The sequence below is a fragment of the Chiloscyllium plagiosum genome, unplaced genomic scaffold, assembly GCF_037043375.1.
Source record: "Chiloscyllium plagiosum isolate Xiang-an unplaced genomic scaffold, Cpla_swu_hap1 HiC_scaffold_31, whole genome shotgun sequence".
NCBI lineage: Eukaryota > Metazoa > Chordata > Chondrichthyes > Orectolobiformes > Hemiscylliidae > Chiloscyllium > Chiloscyllium plagiosum.
Window position 1 is genome coordinate 6,538,350 of NW_028270169.1, and position 14,692 is coordinate 6,553,041.

General features: G+C 51.6%; 1 protein-coding gene across 1 annotated transcript in view; it reads left to right on the plus strand.

Annotated features, from left to right (window-relative positions):
- The first annotated feature begins 5,393 nt into the window (after positions 1–5,393).
- Positions 5,394–14,692, plus strand: part of ppm1da (protein phosphatase, Mg2+/Mn2+ dependent, 1Da) — a 23,567-nt gene continuing 14,268 nt past the window's right edge. Inside the window, exon 1 of the mRNA XM_043718094.2 lies at positions 5,394–5,877. Coding sequence (XP_043574029.2) covers positions 5,487–5,877 — 391 coding nt within the window. The 5' untranslated portion in view covers positions 5,394–5,486. The remainder of the gene's footprint in view (positions 5,878–14,692) is intronic.

Here is a 14,692-nt window from a genome sequence, read left to right on the forward strand (position 1 = left end):
TCAAAAGTTGCCCAGATATCATCTTTCTGGCTCAGCAACATTATTTTAGAAGTGTGTAGTTTGCTCACTGACATTATATTGGAATTGTATATAAATATCAATTGTTGTTTCCTGTTGAGAATCCGAGACAGCATCAGGGATGTTTGATTACAGTTTTTTTTTCTTTTCCTGTTCTCAGTCTCATCCTTCCATTATCAGCAGGAGTCGATTTATTGCTGCCAGCTGGTTACCTGGATGAGGACTGGCTGCTCTCACCGCCAGTTGGGGACTGACTGGGGAAACAGGTCAGGTGCTAGATCAAAATAGAAATTATCTGTCCATCACATTTATGCTGGTTCTCTGGACAGCAATCCAGTCAGTAACTGATTCTCCACTCTGTTCCTGCAATCCTAATTTATTTTCCTCAGTTGTTTGCTCAATCTCTTTGCACATCATTATTATGCCCACATTATGCCCTCTTGTCAGCGGTAAGTCCTTGGACGTTACCACTTGCTGAGTGGGATTCCTCCCTGTACCTGCTGCCCATTCCCTGCTGTGTGATTTTGCACATTCTTCCCCTGTCTGCGTGGGTTTCCTGCAGGTGCTCTGGTTTCCTCCCACAGTCCAAAGATGTGCAGGTTCGGTGAATTGGCTGTGCTAAATTGCCCATAGTGTTCAGGGATGTCTAGGTTAGGTGCATTTCCAGGCGTAAATAGAGGTTAGGGGGAATGGGTTTGGGTGGGTTACTCTTTGATGGGTCGGTGTGGACTTGTTGGGCTGAAGGGTCTGTTTCCACACTGTAGAGGTTCTATGATTCTATGACACCTTCAAATACAAGACTTTGTACCATTGGATAGTCTTTGACAACGGAGTCTATACCTGTCACGATTTGTCCACGTCTAATAAAAGTCCACTCAATCTCCCTTGTTCCAAGTGCGGTAACATCACCCTAGGCTCTTTTATGAATTTGCCTAATTTCCAACAGGAAGTGATCTGATTAGAGTAGCTGTTAACCTTCAGGATGGATTTGATACGCCTTATTTCAGTATCAGGTTTGGATGGTGAATAAATGGCTTGGGCTTTGTTTATGAAGATTCAGATTGGTGGCGGTGCAATGAAGAGAAAGCTGTTGAGAGCATTCTAATAGCATGTGGAACTGGAGGAATCCCAACACCGAATACTGACCCGTGACAAAAGGTTTGTGGTAGATAATAGTAGAGAAACCCCTGATTGATTTCTCAACTAGGACATTGAGCAAAGGGATACTTTCATTTCAAATATGAATGGGTGCAGACTACAGGCCACTAAGATATCCAAACAAATCCTTAGACATAACTGGAAATTCAAGGATGTCAGGTTTCGTTTCAAGGACACATTTCTCATTGAATCCAATGAAGATGTTTGCAACTGCTGGATGTAGGGGCGGAACACGTGAATAGGAGAGGAAGTGTGAGAGAATGGGTGTGGGTATAGAGGAGTGTGAAAGAGAGTGGATGGGGAGAGGAAGTGTGTTTAGGGGGAGACAGTGGGTGGGGAAAGGGAGAGGAAGGGGGTTGGGGGAGAGAGAGAGAGAGTGTGGGTAAAGGGAGAGGAAGGGGGTTGGGGGAGAGAGAGAGAGAGAGAGTGTGGGTAAAGGGAGAGGAAGGGGGTTGGGGGAGAGAGAGAGAGTGGGTAAAGGGAGAGGAAGGGGGTTGGGGGAGAGAGAGAGAGTGTGGGTAAAGGGAGAGGAAGGGGGTTGGGGGAGAGAGAGTGTGTGGGTAAAGGGAGAGGAAGGGGGTTGGGGGAGAGAGAGAGAGAGAGTGTGTGGGTAAAGGGAGAGGAAGGGGGTTGGGGGAGAGAGAGAGAGAGTGTGGGTAAAGGGAGAGGAAGGGGGTTGGGGGGGGAGAGAGAGAGTGTGGGTAAAGGGAGAGGAAGGGGGTTGGGGGAGAGAGAGAGAGAGTGTGTGTGTGGGTAAAGGGAGAGGAAGGGGGTTGGGGGAGAGAGAGAGAGAGAGAGAGAGAGTGTGGGTAAAGGGAGAGGAAGGGGGTTGGGGGAGAGAGAGAGAGAGTGTGGGGTAAAGGGAGAGGAAGGGGGTTGGGGGAGAGAGAGAGAGAGTGTGGGTAAAGGGAGAGGAAGGGGGTTGGGGGAGAGAGTGTGTGGGTAAAGGGAGAGGAAGGGGGTTGGGGGAGAGAGAGGGAGAGTGTGTGGGTAAAGGGAGAGGAAGGGAGTTGGGGGGGAGAGAGAGAGAGAGAGAGTGTGGGTAAAGGGAGAGGAAGGGGGTTGGGGGAGAGAGAGAGAGTGTGGGTAAAGGGAGAGGAAGGGGGTTGGGGGAGAGAGAGTGTGTGGGTAAAGGGAGAGGAAGGGGGTTGGGGGAGAGAGAGAGAGAGTGTGTGGGTAAAGGGAGAGGAAGGGGGTTGGGGGAGAGAGAGAGAGAGAGAGTGTGTGGGTAAAGGGAGAGGAAGGGGGTTGGGGGAGAGAGAGAGAGAGAGAGTGTGGGTAAAGGGAGAGGAAGGGGGTTGGGGGAGAGAGAGAGAGAGAGAGTGTGGGTAAAGGGAGAGGAGGGGGTTGGGGGAGAGAGAGAGAGAGAGTGTGGTAAAGGGAGAGGAAGGGGGTTGGGGGAGAGAGAGAGAGAGTGTGGGTAAAGGGAGAGGAAGGGGGTTGGGGGAGAGGGAGAGGAAGGGGGTTGGGGGAGAGGGAGAGGAAGGGGGTTGGGGGAGAGGGAGAGGAAGGGGGTTGGGGAGAGGAGAGGAAGGGGTTGGGGGAGAGGGAGAGAGAGAGTGTGGGTAAAGGGAGAGGAAGGGGGTTGGGGAGAGAGAGAGAGAGTGTGGGTAAAGGGAGAGGAAGGGGGTTGGGGCAGAGAGAGAGAGAGAGTGTGGGTAAAGAGAGAGGAAGGGGTGGGGGGAGAGAGAGAGAGAGAGAGTGTGGGTAAAGGGAGAGGAAGGGGGTTGGGGGAGAGAGAGAGAGAGAGTGTGGGTAAGGGAGAGGGAAGGGGGTTGGGGGGAGAGAGAGAGAGAGAGAGAGAGAGTGGGTAAAGGGAGAGGAAGGGGGTTGGGGGAGAGAGAGAGAGAGAGAGTGTGGGTAAAGGGAGAGGAAGGGGGTTGGGGAGAGAGAGAGAGAAAGTGGGGTAAAGGGAGAGGAAGGGGGTTGGGGGAGAGAGAGTGTGTGGGTAAAGGGAGAGGAAGGGGGTTGGGGGAGAGAGAGAAGAGAGAGAGTGTGTGGGTTAAAGGAGAGGAAGGGGGTTGGGGGAGAGAGAGGAGAGAGTGTGTGGGTAAAGGGAGAGGAAGGGGTTGGGGGAGAGAGAGAGAGAGAGTGTGGGTAAGGGAGAGGAAGGGGTTGGGGGGAGAGAGAGAGAGTGTGTGGGTAAGGGAGAGGAAGGGGGTTGGGGGAGAGAGAGAGAGTGTGTGGGTAAAGGAGAGGAAGGGGGTTGGGGGAGAGAGAGAGAGTGTGGGAAAGGAGAGGAAGGGGGTTGGGGGAGAGAGAGAGAGTGTGGGTAAAGGGAGAGGAAGGGGGTTGGGGGGAGAGAGAGTGTGTGGGTAAAGGGAGAGGAAGAGAGAGGGTTGGGGGAGAGAGAGAGAGTGTGGGTAAAGGGAGAGGAAGGGGGTTGGGGGAGAGAGAGAGAGAGAGAGTGTGTGGGTAAAGGGAGAGGAAGGGGGTTGGGGGAGAGAGAGAGAGAGAGTGTGTGGGTAAAGGGAGAGGAAGGGGGTTGGGGGAGAGGAAGGGGGTTGGGGGAGAGGAAGGGGGTTGGGGGAGAGGAAGGGGGTTGGGGGAGAGAGAGAGTGTGGGTAAAGGGAGAGGAAGGGGGTTGGGGGAGAGAGAGAGTGTGGGTAAAGGGAGAGGAAGGGGGTTGGGGGAGAGAGAGAGAGAATGTGTGGGTAAAGGGAGAGGAAGGGGGTTGGGGGAGAGAGAGAGAGAGTGTGTGGGTAAAGGGAGAGGAAGGGGGTTGGGGGAGAGAGAGAGTGTGGGTAAAGGGAGAGGAAGGGGGTTGGGGGAGAGAGAGAGTGTGGGTAAAGGGAGAGGAAGGGGGTTGGGGGAGAGAGAGAGAGAGAGAGTGTGGGTAAAGGGAGAGGAAGGGGGTTGGGGGAGAGAGAGTGTGTGGGTAAAGGGAGAGGAAGAGGGTTGGGGGAGAGAGAGAGAGTGTGGGTAAAGGGAGAGGAAGGGGGTTGGGGGAGAGAGAGAGAGAGAGAGTGTGTGGGTAAAGGGAGAGGAAGGGGGTTGGGGGAGAGAGAGAGAGAGTGTGTGGGTAAAGGGAGAGGAAGGGGGTTGGGGGAGAGGAAGGGGGTTGGGGGAGAGGAAGGGGGTTGGGGGAGAGGAAGGGGGTTGGGGGAGAGAGAGAGTGTGGGTAAAGGGAGAGGAAGGGGGTTGGGGGAGAGAGAGAGTGTGGGTAAAGGGAGAGGAAGGGGGTTGGGGGAGAGAGAGAGAGAATGTGTGGGTAAAGGGAGAGGAAGGGGGTTGGGGGAGAGAGAGAGAGAGTGTGTGGGTAAAGGGAGAGGAAGGGGGTTGGGGGAGAGAGAGAGTGTGGGTAAAGGGAGAGGAAGGGGGTTGGGGGAGAGAGAGAGTGTGGGTAAAGGGAGAGGAAGGGGGTTGGGGGAGAGAGAGAGAGAGAGAGTGTGGGTAAAGGGAGAGGAAGGGGGTTGGGGGAGAGAGAGTGTGTGGGTAAAGGGAGAGGAAGAGGGTTGGGGGAGAGAGAGAGAGTGTGGGTAAAGGGAGAGGAAGGGGGTTGGGGGAGAGAGAGAGAGAGAGAGTGTGTGGGTAAAGGGAGAGGAAGGGGGTTGGGGGAGAGAGAGAGAGAGTGTGTGGGTAAAGGGAGAGGAAGGGGGTTGGGGGAGAGGAAGGGGGTTGGGGGAGAGGAAGGGGGTTGGGGGAGAGGAAGGGGGTTGGGGGAGAGAGAGAGTGTGGGTAAAGGGAGAGGAAGGGGGTTGGGGGAGAGAGAGAGTGTGGGTAAAGGGAGAGGAAGGGGGTTGGGGGAGAGAGAGAGAGAATGTGTGGGTAAAGGGAGAGGAAGGGGGTTGGGGGAGAGAGAGAGAGAGTGTGTGGGTAAAGGGAGAGGAAGGGGGTTGGGGGAGAGAGAGAGTGTGGGTAAAGGGAGAGGAAGGGGGTTGGGGGAGAGAGAGAGAGAGAGAGTGTGGGTAAAGGGAGAGGAAGGGGGTTGGGGAGAGGGTGGAGAGGGCTTGTGTTCGGGAGTCCCTCCGTTATCTGATTACAATCAGCAACCGTCATGCGATTCGGCCCCTCCAGCCGAGCCCAGCCCTGCCACGTGATTTGAGGGGCGTGGCTATCAGACGCATTTGCGACGTAGTCACGCGGTGACGCAATAGTCAAATGGGAGGAGTAGGGCGTGTCGACGTAATCGCGACGGTCTGCGTGATGACGCATTCAGGAGGGGCGGGTGCGATGCGGCTCCTCGGTCTGAGCATGCCCAAAGCAGCGGGACATAAACAATAACCGGGAGCCGGGCGGCGGCGGCGGTGACAGGGACAGGCCCAGGCCCTGGGGAGGGTCGGACGGTACCGCGGATACGGCAAGGCAGGATGGAGGAGCAGAGTCTGTTCACGCTGCGGGTCAGTGCGCACTCCGATCAGGGCGGCAGGAAATACATGGAGGATGTGACCCAGGTGGTGATCGAGCCGGAGGCCGAGCCCGGGCCTGGGGAAGCGGACAGCGACGAGGAGGCGGCGGCGGTGGCGGCAACAGCCGGCGGGGAGCACCGACCCAGGCACCGGCCCCGGCCCCGACCCGGGGTGGCTTTCTTCGCCGTCTTTGACGGTCACGGCGGCCGGGAAGCGGCGGTGTTCGCCCGCGACAACCTCTGGAAGTGTATCAAGAAGCAGCGGGGTTTCCTGTCGGAGGATCCCGAGGAATTCCGGGGGGCGATCCGCAAAGGCTTCATCGCCTGTCACTACGCCATGTGGAAAAAGCTCCGTGAGTTACCGGGAGGAGGAACGGAAATGTATTAAAGTAAAAGGCGACAGCAGCGGCCTCGGGAGCGCGAGGCGCGGACACTGTTATATTTCACAAAGTAACACTCGGCCTTGGGGCTTGTCACCAACTTCAACACTTGGGGCCCATTCTGACCCCCCCCCCCCCCCACCCCCCAGCCTGAGCATCCCCTCTCCGAGACCTCCCAGCCTTTCCAATCCCCTCCAGCCCAACCACCAGCGGACTGTTTGTCGCTGCTTGCGGCCCTTTTGGCTTCTCCCTCGCTTGTTTTTTCCCCCTGTTTTGGTTCCGTTAAAAACTTGAAGCGGGTGTTGTCGAGGCCGATCAGATCCCGCTTGAGCACGGCTCCGCTTTCCGGCTGACGCTCTGAAGCTCAAGGGCAACTCCAGGGGCTTTCTCAGCCGATGGCGGCGGCTCCTGAAGACGCCTCTTCCTTGGAGAAGCAACTGGATGTTTACCGTGAAGTCGCTGGCAACTTGTCCAGCGTATTATGAATTAATTTCAGTGCGTTTTTTTTGAGGGAATTAATTGTCGCGAATTAAAACGTTTGTTTGATTAATCGGCCAAATACAGGAATTATGAGCGAGGAAGGGTTTTGGACATCAGGTCCTGGAACATTTGTCTTTAATCTCAAACTCTCCTCTTCCCCATCCATCATCATTATCACTTTTTTTTTCTCCCAGTGATTTGTGAAGTGTTTTCCCGCTGGGGAGTTTGGAAGTTGAGCTGAACGGTGTATGTTTCTGCTTCGAGGAGCGGGGTTGGGGGTGCTGCTTTTCTTTTTCAAAAGTGACGGTTGGTTTCCAAGGCGCCAAAGCGTCGTTTGAGCGATCCGACTTTTCCGATATTTGAATTCGTTAGCGTGTGTGTCTGTGTTTCGGGCGCCGAGGCAGCGATGCAATACAGGTGGAGGGGCAGTGACATGACTCGGATATGATTTGGAGATGCCGGTGGTGGACAACGTTAAAAATCACACAACACCAGGTTATAGTCCAACAGGTTTAATTGGAAGCACACTAGCTTTCACAACCACCTGATGAAGGAGCGACGCTCCGAAAGCTAGTGTGCTTCCAATTAAACCCGTTGGACTATAACCTGGTGTTGTGTGATTTTTAACTTTATGACTCGGATACGCCGGGTCAAGAGAACTGTCCCTGGCGAGTGGCCTTGTACTGGCCCCGGACGGGGGTAAAGAATTGCCCTCGAGAGTTGGCCCTGGCCCCCTGCCTGGTTCGAAGGGAGGGAGATGGTGGGCCCTGTCCCCCAACTTGGGAACGGATGTTTGGGGAGAGAGATGATGTGGAGGTGCCGCTGTTGGACTGCGGTGGACAAAAGTTTTAAAAAAAATACTACAACACCAGGTTACTGTTCAACAGGGGTTTACTTGGAAGTGCATGCTTTCGGAGCGCTGCTCCTTCATCAGGCAGCGAGGGAAGAGTAAATTGTCCCGGCCGGGGAGTGGGTCAGTGCTGGTTCGGGGGGGGGCTGGAATGAGTAGAGCCCTCCAATTCCGGCACCTCGCTGCTGCCAGGGGTCGGGAGGTGAGATAGAGAGAGAGCCGGCCCCAGTGAGGAGAGTCCCCCCCACATGCCCCAACATTTCACTGTGAAGGGGGGGGGGGAATTCGATACAATTATCCTCCCCATCCCGCGCTCTGATTGGTCGCCGCAGCAGTTGGTTACATTTCCCTGGAACTTTGAGACTTTCCGTCACAATGACACCCCGTGGGCGCGTCCATCTGATGGGCAGGTCTCCCGGCCAATCACTGCCCGCACTGCGAGGAAATGGGGTGGGCCGCAGCCTCTGGTTGCCTGCCAGTCAGGAGTAGGGTGGTAATCACTGCTAGAAGTGTTGGGGGTCGGGAAAGAAAGGGGTCACTTTCTTGTGCCTCCCCTAGGTCTGTGGGCGTGCTGGCATTGGGAGACCCTGCTCCTTGGTAGCGAAAATTTGAAGCTGCCCGAAATAGCTGCGATTGCACTGCTCAGGGCAGAAGTTGCAAATCACAGGACACCAGGTTACACCCCTGTAGGTTCACAAGCTTTCAGAGCGCTGCTCCTTTGCCAGATTTCTAATGGGGCAGGATGCATAGCACACAGACTCTAAGTCCAACAGGTTTATTTGAAAACTCAAGCTTTCGGAATGCGGCTCCTTCCCCGGATATCCTGTGTGATTCAGTCCAACATGCCAACTTCCCATCAGAGCAGAGGAATTAGGGAGGTCAGGTTCAATGAAATGGGAACATGCCCCAGGTCCTTTATCTATAGGAAATGCAAACCCGTGAAAAAGTGTGGGAGAAACTCTGCAGATTGAGTATGTTGACCTTTCTTTAGATGCCAGTTCTGGAGAAGGGTCGTTGGACCCGATGTTAATTCTAGCACTTTTTTGTTTCATATTTTCAGCATCTGCAATTGTTTGTTTTATTTTCAGATTTCTACCGACCATAGTATTTTGCTTTTGTTTCTGTGTCATAAACTTTATGAAGCACATTAAAGTTTCCACTGTTGTATTGTTAGAAGTGATCTGCCAATTTGCACATAGCTGTGATAATCGTATAAAGTCATAGGTGTTCATTTTTTAAAATCAGGACTAAATATTGACAAGCCTGTTTGGAAGGACCCCTGAATGCTACCGAAAGAATGTTTTGCACACTCTCAGGGTAAACGGAAACTGGGTTTAAAATCTCATCTGAAAATTGAAATCTCTAACTGCACAGCAGTGTGTGTGTCTGTCTGGGATAGGTGTTCCTGTTTCAGGTATGAGATCAGAACCCACAGTTCTCAGACTTGGAGGTGGGAATGGTATGCAGCAAGACAATCCAAACCAGTGCTGGTCTGTCTGAGGTAATAGGGTAACCTATTATGAGGTGATTACTACATCATGTCGAAACAGATCCAGATCATGTGGAGGACTACAGTAAACCCTTATTGACCATTTGAGCTGGCAATTGTTTCACTATTACAGAACAGTATTGGGTTTGCTTTGTTCGAAAAAATCAACCTTTCTAATGTGTAACCATAGCTAGTGACTGGTTTCTTCATTTATCAGAGGTGCTATTAGGATTCCACAGGTTTTTCAAAACCTGCCTCTATCTGCATGATATTCCACTCCATTTGACTTTGCTGTTTGGTTCTGCTTTTTACCTGTCACCCTCCAGTCTAAAACCTCCAGGAACACCCACTTTGAGTCATGGAAGTCTAATAGTCTGTGAAAGAAAGGACAGAAAGGAGAGAAATTAAGAGGTCTACATTTTGGACATCCCAAGAAACAATTGGTTAGACAAGGAGATTGGTTGGTCTAATACATATTAAGGGTCGAAGAGTGTGATGCTGGAATAGCCCAGCCAGTCAGGCAGCATCTGAGGAGCAGGTGAATCAACGTTTTGAGCATGAACTCTTTATCAGGAATGTTCATCTTCCTGATGAAGAGCTTATGCTTGAAGCATCGACTCTTCAGCATTTGCAGTACTCACTTTCTCCCTAATCTCTGTTAAGGACCTAGTTTTGGGTGTATCCAGGAGGATGTAATTTACAGATGACATGAAGTAGGAGGAGAATGGTAACAGCATGAGAAAATCACTGAATATACGCTGGTTGTAATTTAAAGTTTGTGCAGTTTTATAGAGGGATTGGGAAGATGCGGTTGTAACAGTATGGAAGGGCTTGTGTTGACTGAGGGTGGGGAGAGGGGTGGTGTTGCAGACAAATATTTGAAGGAGTCTGCATGAGTTGCGAAGACTTTTTTTAAAAAAGCCACTCCTCCCTTTGAGTAGTTGCAGTTGTGATTTGACAGGAAGGGACCATGAATGAGGGATTTTATTGATTGTGCAGAGTCTGGGAAATTTTGGGATTTGTCTTCGAGCAGAGAAGGGAGATTTAGTTGAGGTGTTCAAAATGTGACCAAGGTGATTTATGTAGCGAGATGTTGTGACCCACATTACACTGCCTGGAGGAGCTACAGAAACAGATTCAGTACTAATTTTCGGATGGCTACTGGGTGAATAGGATTAATTTTCAGGACCGCGGTAAGACCAGTGGGCCTGGGGAGGATTGATTGGATACGTCTGCTTCAAAAAGTCAGCACAGACAGTATGAGCCAAATGGGCTCCTCCTGTGCTCCAATCTATTGAAAGAGAAGCTGAGAAAGACTTGCATTTATATGGCTTCATTTGTGCCATCACAGAATCTTTTGCAGCAAGTTAAGTGATTTTGAAATGTGGTCACAGTTGTAATGGATGGAATGCAGCCTCCAATTTTAGCACAGAAAGATGCCATAAGCAGCAATGTGATAATAACCAGGTAATCTGTTAACAAATGGGTTCAGTGCCATTCCTGCACACAGGACTGAGCTTTCAATAACCTCACCAGGTGGAAACACCGGTCTAACCAGACACTGCCTGCAACTCTCCATGGCAACTTCCCAGAGAGCGCTGGTTGATATTGGTTGAGGGATCAGTCGAGATCAGGTGATGTGGGGAATACCACTCTGCTCTCTTTGAAGTTGTAGCATAGGATCTTGCCCATCTAGCTGAGGGGGAGGGTGGTTTTCTGCTTCATCCTGAGGATAGGACGTCTAGCAATGTTGTACTTCCCCTATACCCCATTGCTGGGCCAGCCCTACAAATCTCTGGCATAGGACTTGAACCATTTGCCCTTTTCGAATGGAGATGAGGGGCAATATTCTGTCACTGCATTGTGACACTTTGGAATTCATTGCCTCAGGCAGCAGTAGCGCTGGGGTAATTGAGATTTGTTTTTTATATAGTCTGAGATGGTGGTTGTGCAGCGTTTTGAGCTGGGTAGGAATATGGAATTCGGAACGCAAACAAATCAACCACAATCCTACTGAATGGTGGAGCAGACTTGAAGGGCTGAATGGCCGACTTCTTTTTCATATGATTGTACGTACCCTGTGCTGTGTGTAGCCCACTGAGCCAAAGATGAGAGGAGAGCTGAGGGCTTTAGGAGCTGGAATGTTGTCTGGTCCTGCTTGCTGTTCTGAGTTAGTCTGCTACCTCTTCCCACAGCAAGCTCATCCAACTACTAGCCAGTGACGACCACATAACACGAACCTATTTGTTTCTGAGAATTGGTGTGTGTCAGCGCTCTCTGGGAAGTTGCCATGGAGAGTTGCAGGCAGTGTCTGGTTAGACCGGTGTTTCCACCTGGTGAGGTTATTGAAAGCTCAGTCCTGTGTGCAGGAATGGCACCGAACCCATTTGTTAACATTCCTTTGTGGCCTTGTGCCTCCTCACCTCTTTACATTACATTACAGTGTGGAAACAGGCCCTTCGGCCCAACAAGTCCACACCAACCCGCCGAAGCGCAACCCACCCATACCCCTGCATTTACCCCTTACCTAACACTACGGGCAATTTAGCATGGCCAACTCACCTGACCTGCACATCTTTGGACAGTGGGAGGAAACCGGAGCACCCGGAGGAAACCCACGCAGACACGGGGAGAACGTGCAAACTCCACACAGTCAGTCGCCTGAAGCAGGAATTGAACCCGGGTCTCTGGCGCTGTGAGGCAGCAGTGCTAACCACTGTGCCACCGTGCCGCCCACATGATAGTCACCATGTGAGAGAGGGGGGATAGAGCCAGTTTCTTGGAGCAAGCTGGGTTTCTGATGTTGGGGAGCCTCTGAGCATTAGTGGAAGGAGTTACACTCTGTCCTCCACTGAGCTGAGAACCTGGTTGGAGCCTGACTGCCATATCCTGAGGAATATTGAATGGGCTGAGATCCTGGCTGGGATGGGGCTGTGCTTCCCTTTCTCTGTGCGCTTGACCCTTTTTGAGTGATCTGACAGATCCCTCCTTCCCCATCTTAGTCTGCCCAACTTGTACCCTGGCGAGTCAGGCTGTGTTGCAGTTGTGACGGGATCCTGGATTTTACAGCACAGCCTTGGTTGTTACATCTGCTTCTTGCACGCCCTTCTGTTCTCGTATACTCCCCTTCTGTCTGCTTCACCACTGCTGGCGTGGTTGTGCACAGCAAGATCCCAGGACAGGTAGTTAATGAATGCTGAGTCGGTCTGTTTGGGGGTGGCTGCTGTCAGTGATGGATAGGCATAAACTCAAGATACAGTAAATGATTTGTGCTGATCTTGTGCCTTTGGTGCTAACGTCAAACTGGAGTTGGGACAAAGAGATTGTTTTGCGTATAAACATCAACTGAGTCTGCAAGTGAGAAGCAGCTGTCCAGAAACGTGACCACGGAGCTATCAGATTGTTGTGAAAATCCAGCTGGGTCACTTGGCCTTCAGGGAAGGGAACGGGCTGTCCTTCCTCTGGTTTGAATTGAATTGATTGTCACATGTACCGAGGCACAGTGAAAAGCTTTGTCTTGCGAGCAGTACAGCCAGAGCAGAGTTAAGTAGCATAGATAGATAGTAAACAATAGGTAAACAGCAACAAAAACAAAAACACAGGTACAGGCCCGTGTTAAAAGTTTGAGAGTTTATTCAGTATTCTGATACCAGTAGGATAGAAACTGTTGCGAAACCGGCTGGTGCATGTGTTCAGGCTGCTGTACCTTCTCCCCGATGGCAGAGGTTGTGGAAAAGCATTGCCAGGGTGGGATGGATCTTTGAGAATGCTGGTGGCCTTTCCTTGACAGCGGGCCTGGTAGATGGATTCTATAGATGGGAGGTTGGCCTTTGTGATTGTCCGAGCTGAGTTCACCACTCTCTGTAACCATCTCCGATCTTGAATGGTACCGTAGCCATACCAGGCAGTGATACATCCAGACAGAATGCTCTCGATGGCGCATCTATAAAAGTTGGCAAGGGTATTCGCTGTTATGCCAAATTTCCTCAGCTGCCTGAGGAAGAAGGGACATTGTTGGGCCTTTGTAACCAGTGCATCCACATGAAGAGTCCAAGAAAGATTGTTGTGGATGACCACTCCCAGGAGCTTGACACTGTCCACTCATTCCACCTCTGTACTGTTAATGTTTAGGGGGCATGAGTAACATCCTGCTGAAAGTCAATACTGAGTTCCTTGGTTTTGCCGGCATTGAGAGCTAGGTTGTTCTCAGTGCACCATTTTTCCAGGTCTTCCACCTGCCATCTGTAGTCTGTTTCGTCACCATCTGAGATTCAACCGACTATGGTGGTGTCATCAGTGAACCTGTAAATGGCATTAGTCTGGTATTTGCGACACAGTCATGGGTATACAGCAAGTACAGTAGGGGGCTGAGGACGCATCCCTGGGGGGCTCCAGTGTTGAGTGTTAGTGAGGATGAAATATTGTCCCCAATCTTCACTGATTGTGGCCTGAGGGGCAGGAAACTGAGGATCCAGTTGCAGAGAGTGGGGCTTGGTCCGAGATCACTGTGTTTAGTAATCAGTCTCGAGTAATCAGTCCTTAGGCACAGGGATGATGTTGGCCCTCTTGAAACAGGCAGGGACAGTGGCCTGCTGCAGGGAGAGGTTGAAGATGTCCGAGAAGACCTCTGCCAGTTGATCTGCGCATAATCTGACAGCACGGCCTGGTACTCTGTCTGGTTTCATCGCTTTCCTTGGATTCACACAAAGGAAAACTGATCTGAGCCCTGATGCAGTGACAGTTGGGATAGGTTCGTCAGGACGTGTTGGAATAGGTATTTCCTCTCCACTGAAATTCTGCTCAAGGCGAGCATAGAACGCGTTGAGACGATCTGAGAGGGATATGTCTTCGTCTGCTGTCTTGCACTGTCTCTTTTTAGAACATGTGATGTCATTTTGTCCTTGCCACAGTCGCCGGGTGTCTGTCTGGGTCTCTAGTTTGGATCGGTATTGGTCCTTGGCTGTTTTATTGGCTCTGTGAAGGTCATACATGGATTCCTTATATTTGAGTGGGTCTCCTGGCCTGAAGGCCTCACTCCTGGTTTTTAGCAGATTCTCTATGTCCTGATTCACCCATGGTTTCCTGCTGGGGAACACCCGATTGACTTCCTCGGTATGCAGTCCTCCACACACTTGCTGATAAAGTCTGTGACGGTGGTGGCGTACTCGTCCGAGGTACCTGCGGACTATTTGAACATGTCCCAATCAGCCGAATCCAGACTGCAACGGCGTTGATCCTCTGCCTCCTCCGACCAGCACTGGACTTATATCTGCGAGGGGGTCTCCTGCTTGAGCTTTTGCCTGTAAGCCGGGAGAAGAAACACGGCATTGTGGTTGGAGTTCCCGAAATGAAGGCAGGGGATGGAGTGGTAGACATCTTTCACAGTGGTGTAGCAGTGGTCTAAAATGTTTGGGCCCTTAGTGGGGCAGGCAATATTCTGGTGGTACTTGGGCAAAACTTTCCTTCGATTGGTTTGATTGAAGTCACCAATAAACAGGGCCTTGGGGTGTTCTGTCTCCAGCAAACCCCCCCCCTTTTTGTTTTTCTATCCATCGTATGGACCGTGCAGCGACCTTGGATAAGACCATCAGCCTGAAGTGCGCAGTAGGAAATGGATGGGTTGAGTTGGGTTTCTGTGAAGCAGTGTGCACAGCAGTCCCGCAGTTCACGCTGGAAGCTGAGCTGTGATCTTGGGCCAATAGGAAAGAACCGCTGTTCGCCATCTTTGGGTTATCCCGAAAGGCTTTACAGCCAATGATGTAACCTAAGAAATATAACGGTGAGTTTCCTGTCTCTGGGAGCTGACTATGTGCAGTGTGATAGAATAGATGGTAAATGTGTTTTTGAATGTCATTGTAATTGCTCACCTCGGTCTTGGTCACGATGGACAAGAAGGTCCTCTGACTGAGAGTTTGACATCTGATTTGAATGCTGGTGCCTCTGATAGTATTGCACTGTTTGAGAAGATT